The sequence below is a fragment of the Notothenia coriiceps genome, unplaced genomic scaffold (genome assembly GCF_000735185.1).
Source record: "Notothenia coriiceps isolate Sejong01 unplaced genomic scaffold, NC01 NC01_scaffold00005972, whole genome shotgun sequence".
Classification (NCBI taxonomy): Eukaryota; Metazoa; Chordata; class Actinopteri; order Perciformes; family Nototheniidae; genus Notothenia; species Notothenia coriiceps.
This window is the reverse complement of record NW_011338673.1, coordinates 131,285-157,996: the sequence shown is the minus strand read 5'-3', so window position 1 is coordinate 157,996 and position 26,712 is coordinate 131,285. Positions and strand designations below refer to the sequence as shown.

Genomic DNA, 26,712 nt, shown 5'->3' with positions numbered 1-26,712 from the left:
CGCAGACCCCATGCAGCAACCAGGAAACAACACTAAGCCAGCTCACACTGTCCGCTCCAGCAGCGAGCCCCGCAACGTCCCGCCAACACGGCACCCAGACCCCACGCAGCATTCTCATCTGTTTGTCATTACTGGTTTCATTTTCTAGTTGCTAACGCCATTGTAACACATAATCACTGATGTTCCGCTGTAACGGTGGTGGACTCATCAGAACAGAGTGGGCGAGCTGACCAATCAGAGCACACTGGGCTCACAGGGAGGGGGGGGGGCGGCAGGAGCTCCAACAAGCTGTGTAGGACAGAGAGTGAATACACATACTATACAGAGATGCTGTAAATTGCACAATGTAAATCTATTCTAGTAGATAGATAGATAGATAGATAGACATACTTTATTGTCATTTCAACAAGACACTGAGTGTACTATTAAAACAAAAATGTGTTGTACTGGCTTACAGGAACGGGACAATATAAAAACTTGTTAAAATTATACATATCAATAAATAATAGTGACGTGGTGCTGAAAAAATTAAAGATAAAATGTGCGTTTAAAATATAAAGACTTACTATACATATAAATAAAATAGACATTCTATATAGAAAATATGTGCGCTTTACACAGCGTAATGTAATCTCTATGTTGCTGGTCTACTTAATATTCAGCAGTCTGATGGCATGGGGGAAAAAGCAATTACAGAATCTGACTGTTTTGCTCTTAAAGCTGCGGAACCTTTGCCGGAGGGCAGCAGGGAGAACAGAGCATGGTGAGGATGAGTGGGGTCTTTTCCCAGGATCCGGAGTCATGGATGATCCTGCGGTCCTGTGTCATGGATCGTAAGTCCTGGATCTTGAGTCGTGGCTGTGGTCCTGGATCACAAGTCCTGGATGGATATCCTCGTGGATTCATCTTCCTATTATACACAAATGCATTTCCAAACATTTGGACTACCTATGTTACAAATGTATTATCTTTTCAATTTACACACGGCATCTATTGCACGTCTGTCCGTCCTGGGAGAGGGATCCCTCCTCTGTTGCTCTCCCTGAGGTTTCTCCCATTTTTCCCTTTAAACTGTGGGTTTTCTCTGGAAGTTTTTCCTTGTACGATGTGAGGGTCTAAGGACAGAGGGTGTCGTATTGTCATACTGATATTCTGTACAAACTGTGAAGTCCACTGAGACANCTTTCAGACGAGACATAACAACGTGAAGACACGTTACGCTCGTGTTGTGTTAATTAAACAAGCGAGTGCCTGTTTTTCCTGGCCAAGGGCAGGTTCCTTGACACAACACGAGCGTAACGTGTCTTCACGTTGTTATGTCTCGTCTGAAAGGAGTGTAGACTAGAGGTGTAACGGAGAGCATCGGAACGCTGCTCCAGCTCTTCAAATATTGCAGTACCCATAAGGAGCCGTACACATGCCGCAGTGTTTGCGAGGCTGTGTCTTTAGTTGTAAGCACAGTGGCGATCTGTTGTTATTAGCATCTGGTTAGCTAGCTATGCTAACGAATTTAAAGAGCTTTTCTACAACCAGGTGGAAGAGAGCTCTCTCCTGAGAGGCTCAAATAACCTCAGCTCAGTGAGGTTAAGGCACACCTTGATATGATCATTATAGTTATTAATGAGACATTAGAGACTCAATTATTAAAGGTATAAAATACTATATGACAGTAACAAAAAAAAGTTGTTAAAAATAACAAGAATAGAGTTTGAAAGCGGAGTGATTTGTAAAATATCCAAAAAGAAAAATCTGTCATTGTCAGATGGTATATTACGCTGTTTTTTTTCTGCTTTGAATATTTCTCTCTTTTTTCACCATACCTGTGTTTGCATCACTGTATACAGCTAATGTTCCATACCTCTCCATAGTCTTGCCACTGATGGTGTCCCAGGTGTCTTTTAGTTCAGCCAGTAGATTCTCCACATACTGTCTATCATAGCCAGTCCGAGCTCTCTCATGAAGGCTACGTCCATTCCTCATCGTCGCCTCGTACATGGGCCTCTTGGACCTCAGCAGTTTCTGGAACTCCTGATGATAAAGAATAAGAGATCTGTCAAGTGATCATAAACATGTAAAACCAAGTTCAATTCATCGTTTGGTTTACTGCACCTTCTGTTCTGTCAGTTGTTGTTTAATCTCTTCGTGGGACACAGCGATCTCTCTATGCGTGTCCAAAATCTGCTCCACCTCCGTCATCCAGTCCACTAGGAGGCGCCAGGATTCATTAAACTAAAATATGAAAAATAAAGACAGATACTAAACAAAAGTTCCTCTGAGTGGCACCTAAAGTCCATGTTTAGTTTGAGGTCATCCGTCTTAAGTGAAGTTTATATGGTGTTATACCTGTTTGGCATTCTTTTTGACCTCCTCCAGTGTTTTGCCTCGTTCTGAAGCGCGTTGCTGGAGCTTTTTGTATCGATCCTGGACGGTCATGATTAGGTTATGAATGACGTCACAGTCCTCCTTCCTGCTCAGTTCTAGTAGCCTGCGTGCCGTGTTCTCCACTGTGGTCTTCTTCTCACCATAACCGTTCACCTCGTTCAGCAGGGTCTGTGCAAATAAAAACCAAAACATGAATACAGAAACTATCTGTAACTCTGGATCTGTATCAGAAATAGAATAATTGAAGTAGGACTTACTTTGTGCTCCTGAAGTTGAGTACACACTTTATCCAGAACAAAGCTGGGAGCAGGAAGAAGCCCGATGGACTCTTCACACTTGCTCATCTTGGTGAGAAGTTCCTGGATGTTACTGTGGAAGTCCTTGGCCAGACCCAACCCTTCCGTAAGCCTTGCCTGTGGGAACATAATGACGCTATCAGATGTAATAACGCACAAAATGAGTGATACATCCACAAGAGGAAGAGTTGACTTACCTTTCGCTCGTGGACCTTGCTGTAAACAGATGCCCACTTCTGTTCCAGAATAGATAAGCTGTGTTCGGTGCTCGATCCCCGCATCACGCTGCTGCTCTCCAGCATCCTGTGGATAGCGTTCTTCACGTCAGTGTAGGCGTGGATCTTTGAATCCATCTCATTGCACAGCTCCTGTTGAGGGCGAGAAGAAGGACAATCGGTTTTATTATTTAGTTTCCAGGGAAACAGATTTTTTTCGTATCTCTTTTAGAGTTTATAGTCTGATCCTTTTTACCATGTGTGCACTGAGCCTTTCACTGGCAGAGTCCGGCATACCCCACATGGTTTTAGAGGAGGACAGTCTCAGGTCTGTGTTCTCCAGCCACTGCAGGAGATCTTGAATCTCCATTGTAACATCTTGTACCTGCAAAAATAAAAAGATGAATGCACATATCAGGTTACTAAAGCCTGATATAAGAATACTAATTAAATGATTGCTGTATTTGTATCAGCCCAAAGTGCTAATAGTGATTAAACAAATATCAAAACAATAAAAAGTAATAGCAATGTTTACAGAAGAAGAGAAAAAATGAAAACAAATATAACACAATTTTTTTTTACTACCTTTCTTTATGACCACCAGTTTAAATTTGGACTCTAATGTAGATGTTACCCTACTATCACCACAAGGGGGCGCCATGATAAACTGAGTGAATTGAATGAAACAGTAAATGCAGCACAGCTGAGACATACTATAAGATAACGTAAGAGTTTACTGTATACGTACTGTTCCTATTTGTCTATACTTTTTTGTGACTATTGTTAGAATGTGTAACAAATAACAGATGTGTGTTTCTCGTCACCTGACTCAGTCTGTTCTCTAACTCCAGCTGCCTGCGCTCAGTCTCACAGCGGACAAACTCCCAGCTCTCGTTGAGTTGCTCCAGCCGAGACTGGAGACCATGTGGGCTGTCCCCTGACCCGACCTCCAGCAGCCCCCTGCCAGCCTGGTTCAGGGACTCCACTGTGCGAACATGGGACATGACATCATTATGCAAGACCTGTAGGAGAAAGAATAAAAAGAGTAAGATTGAAAATTATTGCTCGGAAGTGATTGACTGTTTAGAAAAGGCATGTTTGTGAGAGGGTACTAGCAGTGTGTATTGTTGGTAATAATAATAATGCATTTAGGTACAGGCACTGGTAGACACCATGTCAACCACTTTCAGGAGACTATAGGAATATAGCATATATTTCAGGAGGGTGGGTTTTTAGTTTTCAAATGTTGGAAGTTTTGTCACGTCCTTTTACATGTTTGCTCTATGGATCATATACATGCCCATTTCCTTGTTCCAGTACGGTCATTTCTGCTGTATTACAAAATGTATTTGATGCAATTTATCAATAACAATGTTGTAGCTAATCATTGACATTTTGTAAAAAAAAACTACTGGCATTTACAGTGTAAAATGAATAAATATTTGGAAGTTATCATCAGGACTGATGTCTATTGAGAAATATAACTAAATGAAAGTGACAATATATTATATATTGTATTTCCATGGCATGGGAATGTTTTTTATTTTGTATTAGCCACCCCACAAGATTAAACTGCATCAAACTCAGTTGGTGTTAATAATTGTCATACCACAGTCTCTGAAGACAGTTCAATAAATTAAAAAAACCTTAGCATTTAGTAAACAGAAAATAATGCAATTAAACAAAAATATGTAGGCACAGGGGTTAAGAGTTGTAGGATTCACTGCTCTCTGAGACCTTAAGAGTCAGAAAGAGCTCCATTACACTTAGTATTGAATATAGTATTTAAGCCACCAACCTTGTGTTTAGCCAGCTCTATTTCACTGGCCTGAAGGTCGATGCTGATTGGTCGGTTGCCCTGCAGTTGCTCAGCAGTGCGGGACAGCCATGTGTGCAGCTCATCTAGCGTGTTTTGGAACTGACCCAGACCCAGAAGCGCACACTCCAGCTGATGCTAATTTTTACACAGATGAAAGAAAGAAAAATAAAAAAAGTTAATAACTTTCTTTACTTGGATTTACTTTTCAGGGTAAATGCAGGTGACACTGTGCTATAAGTGACTTCCAGTGACATTATTATCAATATTACATGATATATGCTTCCATGTTCTCACCTGTCTGCTGACGGTCTCTGACTCCAGGCTGTCCCAGCGCTGTCTGAAGTCACACAGCGGCGAGACAGAGCCCCGACTCTCCGAGCCTGGAGACAAGCGGCACACAAAGCGATGGTTCAAGCTTTCTATCTCGATTTTCTTCTGGTAAAGTTCTCGCTTGAATTCCTGAGGAAAAAAAAGACAGAGAAACATTTTTTAGAAATTAGACATTGCCATAACTAATGTGTTTTCTGTTATCAGAAATAATGACCTACATAGCCAGAAGCAATATTTCTGTATATATGAAACCTAGTAAGAACAACCTTGAAAGGTTTAGGGGTGTACTACAGCACTTGAACTCACCTTGAGGTCACGTAGCTGCTCTTTGACTGATTCCAGGTCATTTCCAACCATGAACTCTTCTGTAGACCTCAGCTCAGCCGACTTCAACCACTCAAAAAGACCCTTTAAGCAGGACAAAAACAGCAATTACAACAAATGTTATACCGTTAACCACTCAGTCCTCAAAAAAACAAAAAAGAAGATAAATATGTACCAACATAACTTACATCTTGTCTGAATGAGTAGGGTTTGTATATTAAATGTAGCTGGGCAGGGTGAACCGAAGTCTTGGACAGTAGTAGCTAAAAGCTACATTTGTTCCCTTATAACTGAATTTTTGCTGAATTGTATTATTTCATAATCGAACAACAGCAAGATTAGTTGCCATGTTACTATATAAAGTTGGATGCATTTTAAATAGATCTTGTTTGCATTGTCTTACACCATTCCCACCATTAATATCATTTTCCTTGACAGAGGACCACTTCATTTGTCAGTTACTCAAAGTAAAGCTACAGGGGGTAAGAGTCTATTGTCAGAATAAAAGACTAGCTTGGTCTTTGGCAGGATGCCAAAACACTGCTTCTGTTGGGCATGGGTGGCCAAGATGATCAGACCATGACATTGTTTTAGTATATGGGTAGGCTTATACAATATAGATATGTTTTATATTCACTCACCTGCATGGTGTCTTGATAATGCAGTGCCATCTGCAAAGACTCCTCCAGCTTTTTGTGACATTCGTTCCATAGTTTGCTCAAGTGGTTCCAAGTGCAATAAAGCTAGAAGACACCAAATAAACAAGGTTTTAAGTCAGTCAACAAAGCATCATGAGTTTGAAATGATTTGTATTTAAATGTAGCCAATATCTTACTTCATCTAGGCTCTTTGTGACATCTGGCTTGTCAGTATCTCCACATGCTGACATCAGGTCCATTCCCAAAACACCAAGGGTGTCCAGATCTCCCTGTAAACTGTCAATGTCCTCTCTGAGAGTCTATAAGTTGAAAAGATTGAAAAGATGAAATAATATTTTTGTTTCTTATATTTGTTAAAGTTAGAGTTAACGGACAAACCTGCATGGTTTCAAGGCTCTGTCGGATTGTTTCTGATTCTCTCCGACTGGCATTAAGATCTAAAACTGCCTGCTGAGCGTCATTAAGCGCTGCCGTGACATCGCTGATGTCGCTCCAGAACTTCATGGCGAGATCCAAGAGTTTGAGCAGCCAGCTTTCTCTCTCCTGGGCCTGAGTATGTGTGTCATCCCAAAGCTGAGAGAGGCTGGACACGCGCTCCTGGATTGCTAAGATCACAAGGATACAACAGGACTTTTCTTTAGAATCTGCCTTTTTCTTGCATAACCAATGCTACTTTTAGTCCATTGTGTACCAGGACAGTACCATATGAGGAAACCCTGAGTATGATAAAATAAATTATGGTGATACATTGTTTTGATACATTTTTTGTGTAAAATCTGATCTAAATTGTTCTTTCTCCCGTGCTGATGACTTAAAAGAAGACGATAATTTCAAGTTCCTTGACTATTATTTTTGCATTAAAAAAAGGTTTTTCTTGCCAGGTGAGTTGTTGTTCTTTGTGTCAAGAAAATGTATCTTGTTTGATGTTGTAATACTCATTTTGTACCACAAGAAGCTCAAATGCACCAATACCCCATGTACTATACGACCAAAAACATTCATGTTTATATCATTTAAGTTTGAAATTCTCCATGCACTCCAAACACAAGGTATATTTATTTAAAATTCAAATAAAAGACGTGACATTAATGTTACATGCTCACACCAAATGTTTGTTAAAAATGCATTGAGAAATTCTAAACTTACCTAGAAGAAAACAGGAGTAGTAATAATTTTATAATGCTCTTCAGCCTCGTGTGGCTAAAATCAGTATTACAACAATAAATACATTTCATATTACAGAATTTAATAGTAAAGGAAAAAAGTATTCTGGTGAAACTTTATTTTCCCGTTTGGTAAAAAAAAAAAAATGGTCCGGCAAAACCTTTTATTTAACCTGAGTTTAAATAATAAACACAGAAGAGAAACTATTTCAATCAGACTTTGAAAAAAGATCACCAATATCATTATTTTCACAATTGCTCTCTTTGGCTTCCATACGATCTGTATACAAACAATATAAATTCTTAGGAGATCATTACCTGTGCCCACAGATCCATCCCCAGCTGCCTGAGTGTTAGCCAGCAGTTCGTCGGCCTGTGTCCTGACACTGCCCAGGCCCAGCTGCAGCTTGGACAGCTCGGCCAGGCTGTGCTTGTTGTCCTGCAGCTGCTCCTGGATCCTGGGGGTGAGGCCCTGAAGAGAGGTGACCGTCTCTATGCGACTGTGCAGGCGCTCAAGACTCTCTCTGATGAGGGTCATCCTCTCATTCAGCTATAGATACAAAAAAATACATGATGTTTAGTTTTTGTTGTGTGTTCGTAGTGTATTACTAGTGTTAACATTAGCATTTGCTTCATCATCCAAGCATTAAGTGTTCGTTTTGTGACAAAATATTATATATATTCTTATTCCTGTGTCAAATGTCTTGTTAGTTGTTTTTCTTTAACATTCTGTTTTAATTTACTAAAAGTCTGGACAATTTGGTATAATGTTAGTCAAATAAAACAGTAACTATTTCAGTAGTAAGTCAATGAAATCCTGTCATATTAGTCCTTTTGTCATGAAATTGTATTAAAAAGGTCAGGCCATCTGATTAATATTGTCCTAATATCCCCTGTTTTCGTTCTAAGTTGTGCGGTACAGCTGATACAATATAAAAAGTTACATTTATATTAAGTAAATAAATAAATACGACTGCTCTTATTGTGTGCTGCAGTTTAGATTTCACACGAGCAACACAGGTGACAGAACAGCTGCATCGGGAACATTTTTTATTTCATTTGAAGTTTTTATTTCTTAAGCTACATTCAGTCTCTTTTTTCAGTGATAATGCTTGTGATTTTGTCACAGTTGGTCATGGAAATAAAAGTTGTAGACAAATGTTGTCATACTTTGCATTTATAGAAATGTCCACTGCTGATATTCCCACCTGTGTGAATCGAGGTAAGGACTCCTCGAGAACATTAGCAGTCTCTTTGACCCGGTCTCTGATGGCTTTATGCTGCTCTTCTGCCTCCGTAGCCCTTCGACAGAACTCTTCCCCCTGAACGGGGTTTAGCTCTGACAAGCGTTTCGCCAGAGAGCATAGTCGTGCTATCAAGGGTCTGTGTTCAGCTATAGACTCCCTCAGCCCCTTTGTAGAAAAGAGAAAAAAATAAAAATTGCATAACAATGTAGAAAGCAGACATCCTTCAGAAAGTACCTGATTTGAGTTTAATCCCTAAAATTAGTAGAGGAAGTTTGAAAAAACAAATCCTGCGTTCTCAATTTACATGGCATACTTGAGAAAACTGAAATGTCATTATAGTGTTGTACACATGGAAAAGTAACCATGCCAGGAAGTAGATTAGACAAAGGACCTGTACTTGAACAGAACAGCTCATTCAGCTAGAGGGAAATGGTGGCCGACTGTGAAGTATAAAAAGGACTTCTTTGTTGAACTGGTTCAAAAGTTGATAGGGAAAAGCTGGCATTCTATTGTGGAGAGGCAGGTTTCTTCTACCTGTAAAAGGTCCTGTTGTTCCCGAAATGCCTCGTAGCTAATTGTGCTTAGGGAGAGCTGGCCAATCAGGGTTTTAGTTTCCTCAAGCCAGGGCGAAACCTCAGCGAGGCCCTCTGAGAACTGGAGAAGAAGCGACTGAGCGTGCTCAAGTTGCAGCACCACGTGGGAATTGGTGGCTGAGGTGGTGTTGCATTGTTCCTGTAAGGCATCTAGTGGGGTCTGCAGAGAGAGGTGAAAGAAAAAATGAATATTTTCAACATTTTTGGACTTTAAACGTACATTTGTTCACATTGTTAATGTTGGTCGCATGCATTGGAAGTGTAATTAAATACCTGCAAATCGCATGTTTCTCCTTCATCACTGTATGTCAGCAAGATTTCAGCAATCTTCACCATCTTCTCAATGTTGAACCTGTGTTGCAGAATCTCCACTGCTAAAATCTATTCAGGAGATAATCATGAAATTAAATTCCAATACGAAACATTGTGTAAACTAATTTCTAAAACTTCTTTACACCTTACATTAACGTTATGTTTTCTATTCGTGGAAAAATACCGACCTTTTGCTCATAGAGTTGTTCTGCTATGAGCTGTGGCTCCAGATGAATACTTTTCAGCTTTTCAAGACTCAGCGCTGTGTCTCTTAACCAAGCCATCTCCTTCACCACTGCCTGTTCCAGCTATGAAGTATATGCCGTATTTTAGCAAAGCATTAATGACATTTAATATATAAACCACTGTCTGTATAAAAACAGCAATCGAACATACACAACAATATCAGAAAAATATGTATTTGTTTTTTTAATATGAAGAGAATTAAGGAATGACATTTAAATACATTTTACAAAAGAGAGATATTTCGGCTAAAAGCATATTGTCTTTCTAAATTATTAGCAAAAAACATTGCTTGAAAATATAGTATATTATAATATAAATGTCCCAATAAATATTATAGCTTAAAGAGGAGAAAAAACCTGATGTTAATTTTTGTGTATGCTATAGCAGGCCTAAAACAATTGGCCAATAGTTAGCCTGCCCAGGTGCAAGAGAAACACAGGTGTAACTAATCACACTAAGGATGGATCCATCCCTGTATTAACATTATTAATCACACCTGTGTTTTTCCTTCAAAACATCTGCTGTAATAACATTACTTTACAGCAGAATTATAACCAAAGCAGGAACCATCTAAGTCCACTTAGCTATGATATGTAAATATTTGCATAAATATAGAAATGAGATGCATCTGCTGACTTGGAGCCCTTCCGTCCTTAGCCTATCTAATAACTAGGATAAATGTTACGGCCCGTCCACACGGCAGCGTTGCGTGCTTCAACGGAGATGCTTCCCATTCACTTTGAATGGGGTGACGTCACGCTTTGCCGAACTGCATTGTGGTTCCGTCGGGTCGTTTTGCCTCGCTTTGAAAGTTGAGAAAGGTTCAACTTTTCAAGCGTCGACGGAAGCTCCAGCCAATCAAATCGTGCGGCATGCGTTGAAGCTTTAACGCTTCTGCCCATTCACTTTGAATGGGGTGACGTCACGCTTCGCCGAACTGCATTGTGGGAGAAAAGCGTAGCTGCAAAAGTTGAGCAATGTTCAACTTTTGAAGCTTCGACGGAAGCGTCAGCCAATCGAATGATATGCCAGTACAAGCTCTAGCCAATCAAACCGCTGCTTGTGTGTCCGGGGTGGGAGATTCAGGTGATTGGTTGTTGGTCTAGCTTCAGACATGCCCACCAGCAAGCTTTTTCTTTGAAAAAAAGTTACTTGCTAGTCAGCAAAGGCTGCATACTGAAACCTGATGTTAGCCTCTACAAACTTGGGTCTCATGAGATAGCATCATTTAAAAAAACAAACATGAATGCTAATGATCAAGCTAGTTAAAGTCAGGTAAGTTCAGGTACTTTTCATTGAAATAGTAAGCAACATTTCCAAAGCTTCTGAAGTGTTTGTTTTAGTATGGAGTGAGAATGTTACCCTCTGTTTTTCAGCTGCACATAGTACTGCATCTCCAGCATGTGTATGCACTCCAGCTGCCCCCAGGAGCTCCCTCTCGATGCGGCCCAGCCACAGGTGAAGGTCCTCCTGGCTAGAGGTACAGCGACTGGAGGCCTCCAGGGCCTGCTCCAGCCTCTGCAGGATGTCCAGACTGCTTAGATTTAGCACAGAGCAACGGATTCGCAGAGCATCCATCTTCTCCTGCACCTGCTCGGCTTCCTCCTCTGAAAGAATGGAAAAACCACAACCATTGGGCATGTCAGCTGACATTGTGGGTAAGAAAAACATTTTTTTATTTTACATTTTAATCAGAATCCATTCTAAATCTAATGCGTATAGGCTTTTATAATCAATATACTTTTTGCTGTGAAATTCAGTTCTGATGCTGCAGTTATAGAACATTATGTATTTATATGCAACCGTGAACCATTCTAAGCCCTTGTCATTTTTACTCTATGTGAAAAACCTTACCTGCAATTGCTTCCATCAGATTTTGTCCGGACTTTTGTATTTTCCCTAGCTCATCAGTTTTGACTTGAATCTCTTCAACAACAGCCTAAAGGACAAGATAAAACACATCAAAGTTATTCTAAATCAGCATAATGCACATTTAATATTCTGTTCAATAAAGTTGAACCATACATGGAACATTTCTAACCTTGGCCCTGTCTGTGGCCTCTGAGACATATAGCATCACTCTCTCTGCATTCCGTAGTTCAGCTAGGGTCTGTTCCACAGATATGAGCCATTGCTGCAAGCTGTCTACACCTTCCTGGAAGCGTTGAGCCCTGGGCAGAATAAGCTCCAGACTCGCTCTCCTGCAACAAAAACATTTTCATAGATTACCCCTTTCGGTCATGAAGAATTGTGATATACAGTTAGCCTTGCCAAATGTAAATATGGCATTGCCAATTGGCTAAAGGAAGCTGACCTTTGCTCTGCCCCCCGTTGTAAGGCCTCCCATTTCAGTTTGAGAGTGGAGAGCATGACCTTCTCCTGTTCCCCCTCCTCTCCTGGATGAGCCTCTACAAGCCGAGGGCCCTCCAACATCATGGAGTCCATACTACGCCTTCGGTCTGTTAGGAGGCGTTGCAGGAGCTTTAAAAGTACAAAACCAAGCTCAGATCAATCCATAACTCATGAAATTGAAAAGTTGTATTTATAAAAGCAGGAGTATATTATATGTAGACCTATTACAAGAAAGACAAACAAATCAAGAATAAGGACAAGGGAGAAATGTTTCAAAGGCCTTTGCGAAGACGCTTCTGTGTTAAATTAGATTAGACCTTTTCAGTTCTACAGAAAACTGATTTACCTTATATTTGAGGTATCGGAGGAAATGGCATTGCTTCCAGTAAGAATTTCAGTTATCAAAGCCCCATTGTTAATTTCTTTGCCTTTGGGTCAGAGTTAAGGAAGCCCTGTCTCGCGTGTCAAGCTTACATTGTCAAGAGCCAGGCAGGTTTCACCTCATCCAAACAGCTCACAATGGGTGTGATTACAGCTGAAAGGTGAGAGACGTCCCCACTTTTTTCATACCCCCAGGAAATGTACACAAAGCCTTACTGAAGAAGCTCATTGTGGCTATGAACACCACCTATTCACCGCTGAATAGAACTGTATTTAAATTCTAAAGGAAGCAGTTCAGTTTGTGAGCTAGCCTTTCTATAGGTATACCTTCTAGGTGTCGACACAGCGCTATAATATTCTAAAGTATCTTTTGGACAAGAAATCAGGTGATGTGATTTTGATGATAGCAGACCTTTTGTTCTTGGAGCTGTGCTTTCACCACTTTGACCTCTGATGATGGGGGTTTCTGGTTGGCTGTGAGCTCCTCTATCTCGCAGACCCATGTGAGCAAAGCTTCTAGGTTTTGGAGAAATGTCTCAGGATCTGTTGACATATCCCTCAGTGCCAAAGATGATCTTGTTCCCTTGAGAGAGACCATCACAAAGTATTAGCTGAAGTACGAATGAAAGAAAGTACTGTTTGCAAAAGATTCCAGGTGCAACTTGATTAACTATAACGTTACAAAGAGAGACAACGTTAAGGGGTAAAACATACCCTCCATCTATCCATGCAGGAATCTTGGTCTGAGCTTGAGTGTCCATCACTTTGGAGCTACAAAAATAAACACAGTCAGCATGTTGTTGCGATTCATAAAGTCACAGGACCCACCATGATGTTATACATTCAAAACATTTTCGTCTAAAGATAGAGCCTAGATGGGAAAAGGTTAGAAAGTTCACATGAGAACAAGAAAGGATGATATGGAAGATAGATGAGATTTGTTGTGTTTGAAAATCGGAGTTGTTATCAACCTCTGCAAGTTCATCGGCGGCACCGTTCAGGACTCTGACAGTTCTGGTGACAATGGGGTCCCCTCCCTTATCTCCAGACGGATACTCTACCACTTCCACAATTTCCGTAACGGTCGTCTCCGTCACCTCTGTCACCTCTGTGACCTCACGTGATGCCCGAGCCTTCCAGGACCAGGGGCTTCCTTCTCTAGAGTCTCTCCTCTGGAAGCTGGCCCTTCTCTCTGCAGCGTTTAAGTCTGGGTTAGCCAAGGGGGATCTGGTGAACTCCGGAGGCACTGTTATTCTTGTAAGTGTCCCATTTCGGGATGTTTTTATTGGAGAAGGGCTGTTGTGCCAGTCAAGAGTACTGGTGCTTCTGATTGTGGAAGCGGGGGAGCTGCGGAGGGGTTTGTCCGAAATGGGAGTACGAGTCCCCTCTTCCCTCTTATGATCAATGATTTGTAACTCCGGTTCACTTTCCACCTCTGCTTCCTTGATTGCATCCTCCCGTGCTTTGTCTTTGACTTGTATTGACACTTCTGGTTTGACCTCGCCATGTTGCTCCTGGGGCTGCCACTCTCTTCGTCGTTGGTAACACTCCTTCAGGAAAGCCTCGTCTGACCTCACATGCTTGGATTTCTGGCCCAGGCAGCTGGGCCTGCTGATGAGGTTACCCATAATCCTTCAGCCCAGAGGCTAGTGAGGTAAAAGGTGAGGTAAGGCCCCTCGGCCATGCATGCGGAAGATCCTTCAGCTACCTAAAATAAGACAAGGGGGCTCTGAGTCATCATGTGAACACATGTTCATTGTGTAAATAAACAAAAACATATATCCAACAGACCTTCCTTTTTTAAAGCACAAATTCCTTGCTTTAAAGAAGAAATACACCAATAATGATATTTGATATCAGTCCGATACTGACTAGCTGGTTTTGTTATTGGTGACAACGTGCCAATGTGGTGTCGGATACTATTTCACTTAATAACACTTCAGTTCATTTGTTTAAAAACATGATTTTAAATCAAACACTGATATTGGATTTGAACCCAATGGTCTGATAGCCATGTAACATTATTTTGGATGTAACCCCCACTGCCTCCTAAAATCCAATATAAGACGAAATGAAACCAGTCCCTCACATATTTCATTTGCTAAATTTCTGTGCCATTGTTGCCCTTTTCTTGGCACCGAAAGACCAGAGGAAACTACAGCAGAGATACTTGGCCAGGATATTCCTTGTTCCTTTGTCTGCCTTCAGACCACATACACACATGCCCCCCATCTAACTCACATCACCAACTGAAATATTCTGGGCTTGGAAATCAGTGTGACAGGCTTGTCGAGGATCCCACTGTTGGGCCTGGCATGCAGAAGCGGTGGCAGACAGCCAGCTCTTTCTCTCACTCAGCCTGGACCAGTCCTGGGAAACCCGCTAAGAATCTGATCAAATATGACAGCCATAAAAACGCAGACACAGCCTCATTTCTCAGAGGTGTTAATACGAAGAGGAGTAGGATTAAACTGTGGCATGGGGGCAGGAGTAGTTAGGACAACCGCAGCAATAGACAGCATAGTGTGCAGTATTACATTGTCTTTTTGTGGACAAAAAGGCTTAACAAAATGCTTTTCCATTATGATCGCCAATTGTAGATTATATAATACAAGGATTTTCTCTCTCTTCTAAATTATTAAATTACATTTTGTAATCAAATAATGATGTCATCAACATATTGTTTGACAAATATGTATATGTTTCTGAAAATACTCATTCACAGTTACAGTTTCAAACTGTGTCTGCCCGTCTGCTTCCCCGTCAGCTCAGTACTTTAATTGTTTTGACAGAAGGGTTGAAGGTGAATGCAATTATCTTGGTCTAGAGGAGCTGAGGTGAGCCCATCAGGAGATCACAGGGAGGGTTCCTGTCGAGGCCGAGTCCTCCCTCTGAGGCGGGGTTGGACTGGTCCACTCAGAATTATACAGGTCACCTCAGGTCATGCTTGCTGACTAAAGACCTGTGGGTGGGCCAATATGGGTCAACAATGGGGGAATTGGGAGGTTGGCTCCTTAAGCTATCTGAGTAGGGTTTTTTTGTGGTTTGAAGAGGCATATTAATACTGCTGTATGGCTACCAATACATGTTAGTATTGCTGTAAGCAGCCACAAATAATGCTGAATATGCAGATCTCTCATCTTTGCCAGAGGTTAGACACAAAGACAGTCTGCAGCCAAGGAGAACTTAGCATTGTGCTACTGTCAATATCAACAACATGTTTGAATCAAATTTTATTATAATTTAGATACGGAGCTTTTAAGTAATTGAGAATGACCTAGTTTGATACGATGGCTCCATGTGCATTAGGCTAGTAATTACCTACATCATGCACGTCTCTGTAGAGCAGATGATGCAGTCAATGGATCCACAGGGGAGAACACAGTCAGATCAGAAAGTGGTGCCCAGACAAAGCCCCGGCCCCAGGATCAATGATTACTCAGTTAGCTCAGATCACTGCCCAGCGGTCTCCTGAGGAGGGCAGAGAGAGTGTCTGTGGCCGTGTTCGTATGGGTTAACAATTCAAGAGAGAGGGTGTGCCGTGTCTGGTTGCTGCAGCGCATGTGTGGTCGTCTGCTAAATTACACAGTGATCTCACAGAAATGTATGTGAGGATATGCTGAGTAGTATTATTAGAGAGCACATGGCAAACTACCAAGGATATGTTATTGAAAGATAATATGCCAATATAAAAAAACATTTCCATAAGACTGGGCCATTCAGATGGTTGTATACAACGTCTTTACAGAACGGCTAGTTAATATCAAACACATTGCAACCATACTCTAGCTGACATAAATTAGATGCCACTACCAAATAGTTATCCTCCAATCAAATTAAACCATAGAAACCTTCACAATATGTTTTAAGCCTGATATCTGATATGCACCCCCACTTTCTAGCATAATGATACTAGACAGCTAACCAGGGAACCACTTCAACTCGTATTGCGGGTGACCTGCCCATCCCATTACTTAACCTATTTTTGAAATGGCCTTTAATTCAGCCCAGACCTTTCTCTGCTCTCAACACTGATTTATGATAGATAACCACAGTCCATTTCGTGATGAATAGAGTGGTATAGGGTCTTCTCCATGCCTAAGAAATATGGAAGAAAATCCTCTTTGTAACAATTGGTCGATACATGAATTCCATATTTGATCTATAAGCTTATCTTAATTCCGATTCGGGACACAAAAGCATGCATTTTAAATATTTTGATCACCTTATATTTCATGATACTAATGAAAAGCTCTAATGTCTTACGTATTGCATTGATTGACACACTTGATATATAAAGCATAGTGTGTTTTTTTTTAAAGAAGAACAATAACCATCAATCACAACAGTATAGCCCCATAATGTTGTGTCACTGCTGTGCATCTGCCTCTGTTAAGGGAGGTCCTGAAGTAGTAATCATGTTAGTGGTCCCTAATCAAGGATGGCAGCTGTGCATCCACCCATGAGACCAATAACATTTTAAGGTGGATATTGTACAAGGTCACACGTTTCTCTCTAAGAAAGGCTACTCAGGCGAAATAAAGCTATAGTGTAGAGTGAAATGTCAGCATGGTTTTGGGAAAAGAGTGGCTGAAAACGGCCTACTGGGGTATTTTGATCTGAATCTTTAAAAAAATCCAAGCAGCTAGAAGACTGTTGAAAACAAACTGTTGAACGGAATAAAATACTTACATCCAAATGAGCCATTCACACTATTGTCGCCTTTACTGGAATATTTCATTGCCTTTCCACAATTGTATCTTTCATTCATTCCGTTCGAAAAAGTGAAGAAAATCAAATTTGAAGTCACAACTCACATGGCTCCAAAGTCCAAAACCAGACTCTCTATATCCACTCCTGTGTTACTGGCAGTTTTGGCGGTTTGAAGCTTGCGTGAACCACACTTACCCTGAAGCACGATTGAGCCAAACAGCATGAGTAAAGGAATCCAGCCGGTCCTCAGTCACCATTCAAAAAGGGGGATAAAGGGGTGAAAAAAAAATCCAGCTTTGTTTGAGCATCCTTTGAACGGCCTCCCGGCTCCAACATCCCAAACATGAACGCTCCTCACACACACATGCATACTCTCCCAAACTCACACTCAATCAAGTCCACTCATTCACACATGCCCACATACAAACACACTTTCTAAACACACTCACACATGCCCTGATAACTCATGCTTTTCCGTTGCCCACAGTCACAGGCAAACAATGTCCTCCTCTCCCCTCTCAGTGCACCCCTCCCCTCACTTCACTTCTCCTCCCACCAGCTCTGCTCCTCTCCGTTTCTTCTTTGTTGTGCGAGCTGTGATAGAGGAATTCCTTCCTTGTTATCGCCGCCGATGGGATAGTGCGCCCAGATGGAGACAATGTATTCCAACGGCTCAGTTGAACTCCCACAGTTCCCAGCCAAGACCAGTTTTTTGCATGGAGGTCAGATTGAACCTGTTTCCATGTAACGAGAAGGCGCTGGTAGTATTCTCAGCAGCACGTCTGCTGCTCAGGTCGCTCCTGTACCAAGCAGCGAGGCGGCAAAGTGCCCCTTTTACCTTCCCCAGGCTTTTTCTCACTCTCTCTCCCCCTTCTCATCCAACAAAGCCCCTCCTCTGGGCCCGACTTCGGCTCAGAAACTCCATGCTGCTTCTGCTTGAAAAATGGGATGGGTGGGGGGCAAAAGAAGGAGAGTTTTCTAAAGACCCCTGGGCCGCCCTTGGAACATTCACATGTTAAGTGACAGCTGCCTCAGTCCATTGCCTCTCACGATGGCGAGCGAGAGAAGTGCAGGCTACAAAAGACGAGACCCACACCCACACCCACCCTGCCCTGCCACCCACCCACTCACACATTCAACCCCAACCCCCTTGCATCCCCACCCCCCTTCCCCATTCAGAGTCAGTGCTGCAGTCTCCACAGCAGCAACAAAGACGACTAATTACTGTAAAACATCTCAGATTACTTTTCAACTCAGTTCCAGCCATTGCTAGCCCAGCCCATAAACAAAGAGGCTGGAAGGAAACACACAGAAGAAAAAATGGAGAGCAACGGGACGATAATACAGAGTGTTTTTGGCATGGGAAACTAAAGGAAGGACCCCTATGGTGAAATGCTATCATGCCCCATTCAATAAGTCACAACATTTGCCTTATAAATGGAGAACACCAAGCATACTGTATGCAAACACAATTACAGCAACATTTTCTGTTAAATGGTGTTTATTCAGATATGAACAACACCAGTTTTAATACATCAGACACTTTCTTCATGTCTTTGTAAATTACATAATGTGCAGGTGCACTGAGACCCAACAAAGGCATGCATACAGGTAACAGTCTAACAAAGAGTGTTTACGCCCCAAATCCTTTCCCTCTCTCTTATCTCCAGCCAACCACATAATCAACCAATCGACTGATCCAGCAAATGCGTGCATGCATGCACAGTACACACACACACCCACCCACCCACACAGACTCTCTCACACAGTTCTGCCAATACACACTGTACTGTATGTGTGCAGAACCTGCCCCTTCGACTACTCCCTAATCCAAGGTCACCCGTTGAGTGTTTTGGATTAGTTCAACAAGAATACCTCTGAAGGAAGCCAAACTTACGATTGGCTCTTCAAATAATTATTACTAGTTTACATTTATGCAAAATCTTTTTACATAACATATATTTGTCTTTGTCTGTGTATTCTCTCAGCCAGAGAAGTCAGAGATGATCATATCTAATATGGGAAGGAGGAAATGTGCCCTACTGCTTGCATTCCCCTGTGCAAGTACATATATGACATCATAAAATATCACAAAATCAATAGCACTCGCTTCGGTGTAAAGTGCCTTCTGTGATACATGTAAGGGGAACAATTTAGAACCTGTCAATGCAAACTTGGTTTATTCAGTGTGAGATGTGCGCAGTCCTGATTTATTGAGTCTGGGCCACAGGATCATCATGTTACTTCATAAAACTAGACGACAAGTCTACGGTCATGCCAGTGGACCTGTGAGGTTCATCCGATCACAGTGGTGATTTGAGCTATGGTAAAATGCAGTTCTTCAACATCTACTAAACTATGTTCACTCAGTCAACCCTTAGTAAGCATGCTTACTTGCAGGGCCGCCCCTGGCCAACTTGTGGCCCCACGCAAAGTTATATGATGAGGCCCTCTGCGTCGCGAGCGTTGGAGGGGGTGCTATTGGAGCCTCGCAGCGGCGAAACTGTGCCGCATCTACACTCAGTTGAGGCTCCCTCCGCTAGATGAGGCCCCTGCGTGATCTCCGTGTAGGGAGGGGCGGCCTTGCCTACTTGTGTAGGTACTGTATTTTATTTTTCTTAAACCAAGGCATTGGTGAAATTAGATTTTGGCTAAGAAAGGCATTAGAATGTTTTCTTGAGGGACCTTAAAGTATTATCGGCAAGTGGTATTTGTCCTCTGCAAGGCAAAACAAGACCATCCTCACAAACTGCCGTATTATGAGCATGTGCAAGAAGCTTATTATGTCCAATTTTTACATTTATTTGTAGGGGGCATCTCTAGTTAACCTACTCATTATTATGGAAGCCGTGTGAGATCAGACTGGATAAAAGTTATGGACTAACATTTCCAATACTGCTGCAAATTTGCTAAAAAAACATGACATTAGGAAATTGTTCAAATAGTTCTCATCTGGTAAAACAGTCTATCATAGCTTTTATTATTAGCTTTCAATACTTCAATGAATGGGCACTAAAGATGCTGGTGGTGGTAAAAAAAACGGCTATTTAGTTCTGCTTTGAAGCTGCTTCAGGTTCTCAGAGCCATTCTTAGCCCCTTACATTACTGTCCCATTTATGACCCCCCACCCTCCTCTAGCTTTAATTTATGCAAAAAGTGAGAAAAAAAAAAGCAAAGACGATGAGGAAAAAGGAAAACTGAAAATGCCTGTCACTGTGGCCGACCTGTAAAGAGAACATTGAAAAGAACGCGCCCTGTAGGGTCAAGTTATTTAACCCCTGAGTACTTCAGTGCTGATGTAAGAGTTCCCACTCTCTCATGAATCACACCAAAGCCTGTATCTCGCATGTACAGTAGTTTAGAAAAACGGTAATCATAATGAACACCACACTCACACATTGCTGCTTGGGTCACTTGGAGAGCTAATGTCTTAAGCTGTTTAATGAGCAAGTAAGGCCCACATCCCCCGTCCCCTCTTTCTTAATCTGAAAGGAGCTGGCAGTGATGAGGCACCACTTTTCCAGGAAGACATTGTTGTCAAACCCCGACACCTGATCCCGGCTTTCAGCAGCCTCCAGTCCCCTCTGAACTAATTAAATGATTTTGCCAAAAACCTCTCTTCTCCATTTCACGGTAGCTGCACATAGAGCCTGCACACATTTTCTTAAAAAGTGAAGAGCTGGTGTAGTTAAAGATCAGCTGGCTCGCTAAGCTATGCATTGTTGCAATAAGCTGCTACAGGCAAGAACAAACAAATAATACTCATCTTTTTGTCAGCAGTGCTTATTATCCTTCCAAAATGCGTGTGTTAATGGAGTGGACATAGGTTGGGAGACGGAATAAAGTGAATTTCCAAAATGAATGTGATTTCCAAATCCAATGGGGGCCTAAATTTGATAACAGATCCCATGTACCAAAGAAAAAAATAGAGGCCTGTTTCCCCCTTCCACGGCTATTTCAAGCTCTCTGCTGCTTTTAAATTAAATAAGACCTCAATGGCTACTCTACAGAACATGGTAATTACCCCTCTTCATGAGAAATGAAAAAAAGAGGGGGTCCCTTTTTAAAGGGTCAAACCAGAAGCACCATTCATCACGCACACTGTCATTTATCACCAAAAGAGGCTGCTTTTAAGAAAAGTATAAAGGCTCATGGGTTCCCTACTGGGCTGCCTGGATGCTGAAAATCACAGTCATGTGTGTGACGAGGGTTTAGCCACTTGGGTATAGAAAAGCTCAACTCATCCTCATCATCATGGTTGATCCAACTGAGGATTTACAGTTCACATTTTCAATTGAACACAGGAAGGCAACGACAATAAAGTTAGAGGCCATTAACCCTGATAAAGTGTGTGAATCAAAGCATCTCTAATGGGAGATGTTACTAAGGTACTATAGGATGAACACTTATTTGACACACTAAGTTACAGTATAGAAAAACAATGGATGCAACATTTACTTCAGTCTGTACAGATTAAACATGTTTACTTCACCGCCATCATCAGTATTCATTTGTCTCATGAGGGGACTCGATGAAACAATGCCCTCTTTTTCCCTAAAGGTTATGACAGCATTCAGAGAGCCCTGGATGTTTGCTGGCTGTCAGAAACAGAGAGGAGAGCATAATAGTATGTGATCCCTCACCCCTCTTCCTGGGCCTGTTTGTAACTTGTGTGTACACAGAGTATTTGGGATGCAGCGTTTGCCACAATCCCAGGGAGACCAGATACCTTTTAGACCCCATTTACACGCAAACGCACATGCACATGAAACGCAAACGAACCGAATACGATATCAAAAAAGTATTCCGTTCACACGAGACCGCTCGAAAGCGCTGGATACGCTGTAGTACATATGCCGGGCCTGTAACTGGCGGCGTAACTTCCGCCACAAAATACACCAAAAGCAGCGAAGAAGACCCCCGAGCATGGTTGCCCATCTGTTTATGCCCGCGGTGGACTTAGCAACATGTAGTTCTCCATGTCCACTTGTTGCTGATGGTTGTGGTAGAGGAGCTGTAGATGTTGCACTAACATCATAGCATGGTCAGTAGTAGTAGCTACTGACCATGCTACAGCAGTGAGTAGCAGAGGTGGGGAGAGGCGGGGCTATGGCTAGTTCATCGTTATCAGGAAATGATCGTATAGGTCCAGGACGTACACACAGAGCCGTTTCCCCCCCCAGAGCGTTCCGGTTGCAGATCTATCCACCTTGGGACCCGTTATCATTTTCGGGGTCCGTTTCCGCGTTTCTGTTACGGCCTCGTGTGAACGAACGGGCTATACGAAAGAGAAAAGTAGCGGGAACTTTTGACCTCGACATGACAGTCAAAGGGAAGAGATGTCATGTTTGACTTGTCAATGTGATGTTCTGATAAGCAATCGATTTCTATAGAACTGGATACTATCATTGCCAGGAGAGGGTAGTGCTCTGCAGAGGAGGAGCTACATTTACAAACCTTTTTAATGATATTAGCAAACAAATGTTGCTTAACCTGGAAAAACCCACAACCTCTCAGTTACATTTCATGCTTAAAAGCTGCCATACAGAATGTAACTTGTCACCTTTGTTTACTTCCCTAACAAGGTGATATCACTATGTAACGCTGGCTAGTGCCCCAACACACACAGGCAGTATGAGAAAAATAAAGAGCTTTTTGAACATTAAAGTCACAGAAGCACAAAATACAAATATAAACCTGAAAATTAGCATTGTATATCCTCTTTGCTTTACTTTATTTGTAATCCCTGTCTGGACTATATGCCAAATCTAACTTTTGACACTTACCACGACCCCCCTGGGATGCAAATATATTTTAATTAAATAATTACTTCCCGAGTATTTAATGGTGTACCTTTTTAAAAACACATGTATATGATAATATACTATTTATGAGATAAATTTAATTAATTTAAAGATTACATAATTTTACATTCCAGTAAATTCATTAGCATTAAATTAGCATTTTTCTCAGAGCCTTCACCATGACAATAAATCTAGTAAGACAGTTTTTGCCCTTTAATCATTTAATTAGCACATTGACCAAACACAATTTTGTCCACCACCGGGTATTAATCTAATGATATTGCATCTATGAAGTAGAGATTAAAAGGCTGTCGTGGGAAACAGCAGTTAACAAAAGATTATCACTACAAAGTCCATTCAGAAGCTTTTTTCAAGCTTTTGATTGTATCACACGATCTTCCTTTACTAAGCACTTCTTTAAATAAATCCTTAAAGGGCAACTCCATCTGCTCCAGAGCTGCTACTCAATGGACATTGGTGAATCCTATCAGTGATATCAGATTAAATATCATCCAAGCATGATCTGATGTAGTGTATTTTTAAGTTTTGCCAACCTCATTGGTGTGTGGCAAATTTTGCAAACATGAATATTAAGAATACCGATGATTTGTTGTTTACGTTCTTGATCCATTAATACATTTGTTCTTGGTCCTTGTGGTACGAATTCACACATTGCCTTGTTTTAAGATAAGATAAGATAGTACTTTATTGATCCCAATTTGAGAAATGTTTGTGTTGCAGCAGCATAAAAGACATGGCATTGTACAATACAAATGAAAAAGACTAGAAATAAACAGAAATGTAAAACAATTTACTTTTTAATAACTGTGCCTGCTTGACAACCTCCAATTTGTGTCTCATTGTAATCCTCATTATGTTCATGGGGAAAACAGGTCAGGATGTGCCGGTGCATGCCTTGTTAAGGAGCAGGTGGGTCTCTCTCCTGTGTATTGTCGAGGGGAAGGGTCTGTATATTGGGGGGGGAGGCTGCAGAAGGATGTCCTTATTCATGCGGCTAACTAACGAGTCCCTCAGGCCAAGACCGCAACCAGCAGTGCGGCAGACTAACAGTATTACCATCACAAAGGTCTATGTTCGGATGCAGTATGATAAAGGCATGGTATAGATAAAAAGGCACCCCCATTTCACACACTCATTGGGGGTGAGACTAAAGCTCTCCAAAGCATTTGAGCTTTCACAACAGAATAAAACATGCCTGTGCATCTTACACATATGTCCCCAGGGAGACAGCGGCTTTATTCATACGAGACAAAACATGTAAAATTGAGAAATTATTTAATACCAAGAATAACGCCCTCTGTTGGAGAATGTTTTCCTAAATGGTCATCGGTAAGTTTCTTCAAAGGTCAAACAGATTCAAACACAGATTCTATTTGGTCTCTTGGCCCTTTCTAAGCATACAATCAATTAATGGTTTTAAACATTCAGTCAGGACAATGGACCACATCTACTTGAATGCACCATATAACTAAATCAACAAAAAACAATGTTTACAGCATCAATAAAAACTTCAAACTGCCTCAACCCTTTTGTGCAATTGATTCACAGCTCATTGAAGAAGGTGCAGTCATTCACTAAGGATTTTAAATAAATGATAACCTTTCCTCACTACAGAGCTGTAGCATGTTTTATGTTAGGATCACTTTCAGTTGATGCTATACAATATATTTCAACCCAATTTAATCTATTGATTCGTGTTCACCAACACGATTTTCGTATTTTTTTCGTGTCACACAGAACGATTTAAAAGCAATGTATTTCTATTGGTAGTGTGTTTCGTGCCTGGCCCTACACCACGTCTTTTTTTCCGGTTGGGTCTTGGAAGAGCTGTTTGGTTCATAAAAACATTTTCTTACTCAATATCTTACCCTAAGCCTAACCCTTTTATTATACATAGTATAATGTCGTTTTTTTTGCCCTCTGCGAGGAAAATAAATGAGGCAAAGAGCCTCAGAATACTGAAATCTTTTTTTATCGTCATCTTTTTTTCCTTCTAATTTGTTATTATTTGGTGCAGACACGAAACATACTACCAATATAAAGACATTGCTTCTAAAATCGTTCTGTGTCAGAATACTGAAATCTCAATTTTTTTAAATCTCTTTTTCCTTCTAATTTGTTATTATTTACATTGCTTTTAAACATGGGGAAATTGTGTTGGTGAACACGAATCAATAGATACATTTAGTGACTATAACACGAAATGCAGTGAGACTGTGTTGTATATTTAGCTTAATGATAGTGTTTCTTATCAATGACTAGATAAACCATATCTAACCGAGCTGCTTTAGATTTGAACGTAATCGGATTGGAGTTGGACACACCAGGTTTAATGGCCAATTAAAAAAGGTAGCTAGCGTTAGCAATGCTAGTGCTAAGATTAACTTGTTTGCTGACGTGCCCTTAATACAAAATACTAAACATGAATTACTATTAAAGTTCTTTCTTTGCCATTCAAAATAGTAATTTGAAAGCCCAAAAGAGTGATCGTAGTTAGCTAATCTTAACACGATAAGATCACGTTGTAGTCATAAAACTATATTGTTGTGCTCATGTTACTGTTAGTTTGCTAACGACATTGGCTGTTTTTTCAAAATACCAATTGTGTATATCTTGATGTTAGTGGTTAAGGTTGTGGATCATGGACCTGATACAATGGACGTGATAGTTATTGATAGTCAAGTGCAATAAACATAGATGGATCCCAGCGTCAGGTCAGAGGAGCTCTGCAGTTTGATTGCTTTGCCCTGCCTAAAGTGCCCTGAGAATTTTAAATTTAAATTTCTGCTGAGTTGACTTCCTAATCTTTGTACAAATATTGGTACATCTTGGTGACAAAATCTACAGTTGGTTTTCAATAAATGCCATAGTCAGATCTGAGTGCTTCTACCATAAAGATGCTGCTTTTCTTTTTTTCTGCCCCCTGGTCCCATCCTCCCGTCTGACTAATGTCTTTTCAGTGTGTGTGCTCATGTGTGCAGAGGGCCTCCACTTCTGTAGCCTGTTCAGGCCAGGCACAATGGAGCCTGATTCCACAGCTCCCCTGTCCCCCGATGGCCTAAAGAAGTCCCCCAGCAGGACCACCTTAGTGCCCAATGAGTAAGTCTGAAACTAAATGTCCTTTTTCTCGTAATACTCAATTAACTTAAGTGTTATTATAACAACTAGCATGACTCATTGGTTCATTTTCCTCTTTTTTCTTTTATCTACAAATTCTGAGATATTCGTGGCATGGGCCAGTTTTCCTACCGTTAGAATTAGATAAGATCTCAATCTGGCTGCATATCCACAGGGAGAGTAGATAATAATAGGAAGGTGTTATTGCAGGAAATATGAGATAAGCCTTATAAAGCAACATTTGAAATTCCTATAGGCAGCATTTTCCTCCATGATAATGGATTGCCCAAACATCTCTGTTACGCATGCTTGCCCTGCACCATGGGGACGTTGGATAAATGAAAGAGGATGGACACAACTCACTGACTTTGTTTGAAGTCAGATTTCTCACCACCCACACAATTACTGTTAAACCATTATTTGGTTATGCACGTTATTTTCCCTTCGCAAGATTTAAAGCACGTTTGAACTGAGTCCTTGTAACTTCTAGAAGAGTTAACACAAGCCATCACAACTTTTGTTGGCTCTCACAACATAAGGGACCATTGGAATCCTTCTCATATTTTTAGCTAGCTAATTTGTGATGTTGGTCGTAGTCCTCCACTTTTGTCCAAATGTTAATATTTAAACAGAGAGTGCATGTAGTCAACATGTAAAGTAAAGAGCAATGTCTCAAACAACCATAATGTCATGAAAGACTGTAGTCACCTATACACTTTTATTCCAGAATTCCAGAAA

General features: G+C 41.1%; 1 protein-coding gene across 2 annotated transcripts in view; it reads right to left on the bottom strand.

The window, feature by feature from the left end:
- macf1b (microtubule actin crosslinking factor 1b) overlaps positions 1 to 26,712 on the bottom strand; it is a 45,445-nt gene that overhangs the window by 18,090 nt on the left and 643 nt on the right. The window contains exons 1-26 of one of the 2 annotated variants that reach the window (XM_010768734.1): positions 17,228 to 17,786; positions 13,291 to 14,027; positions 13,034 to 13,090; positions 12,732 to 12,902; positions 11,901 to 12,067; positions 11,628 to 11,787; positions 11,441 to 11,525; positions 10,949 to 11,193; positions 9,529 to 9,648; positions 9,302 to 9,409; positions 8,970 to 9,188; positions 8,397 to 8,600; positions 7,507 to 7,738; positions 6,404 to 6,630; positions 6,202 to 6,324; positions 6,008 to 6,109; positions 5,349 to 5,450; positions 5,007 to 5,171; positions 4,692 to 4,847; positions 3,718 to 3,915; positions 3,150 to 3,278; positions 2,876 to 3,046; positions 2,640 to 2,795; positions 2,344 to 2,550; positions 2,110 to 2,229; positions 1,859 to 2,028 (exon numbers count right to left, since the gene is read on the bottom strand). In XM_010768734.1, coding sequence (XP_010767036.1) covers positions 1,859 to 2,028; positions 2,110 to 2,229; positions 2,344 to 2,550; positions 2,640 to 2,795; positions 2,876 to 3,046; positions 3,150 to 3,278; positions 3,718 to 3,915; positions 4,692 to 4,847; positions 5,007 to 5,171; positions 5,349 to 5,450; positions 6,008 to 6,109; positions 6,202 to 6,324; positions 6,404 to 6,630; positions 7,507 to 7,738; positions 8,397 to 8,600; positions 8,970 to 9,188; positions 9,302 to 9,409; positions 9,529 to 9,648; positions 10,949 to 11,193; positions 11,441 to 11,525; positions 11,628 to 11,787; positions 11,901 to 12,067; positions 12,732 to 12,902; positions 13,034 to 13,090; positions 13,291 to 13,947 — 4,451 coding nt within the window. In that variant the 5' untranslated portion in view covers positions 13,948 to 14,027; positions 17,228 to 17,786. Of the gene's footprint in view, positions 1 to 1,858; positions 2,029 to 2,109; positions 2,230 to 2,343; positions 2,551 to 2,639; positions 2,796 to 2,875; positions 3,047 to 3,149; positions 3,279 to 3,717; positions 3,916 to 4,691; positions 4,848 to 5,006; positions 5,172 to 5,348; positions 5,451 to 6,007; positions 6,110 to 6,201; positions 6,325 to 6,403; positions 6,631 to 7,506; positions 7,739 to 8,396; positions 8,601 to 8,969; positions 9,189 to 9,301; positions 9,410 to 9,528; positions 9,649 to 10,948; positions 11,194 to 11,440; positions 11,526 to 11,627; positions 11,788 to 11,900; positions 12,068 to 12,731; positions 12,903 to 13,033; positions 13,091 to 13,290; positions 14,028 to 17,227; positions 17,787 to 26,712 lie in introns of those variants that run through there. The other variant, XM_010768735.1, reaches the window with a different exon arrangement.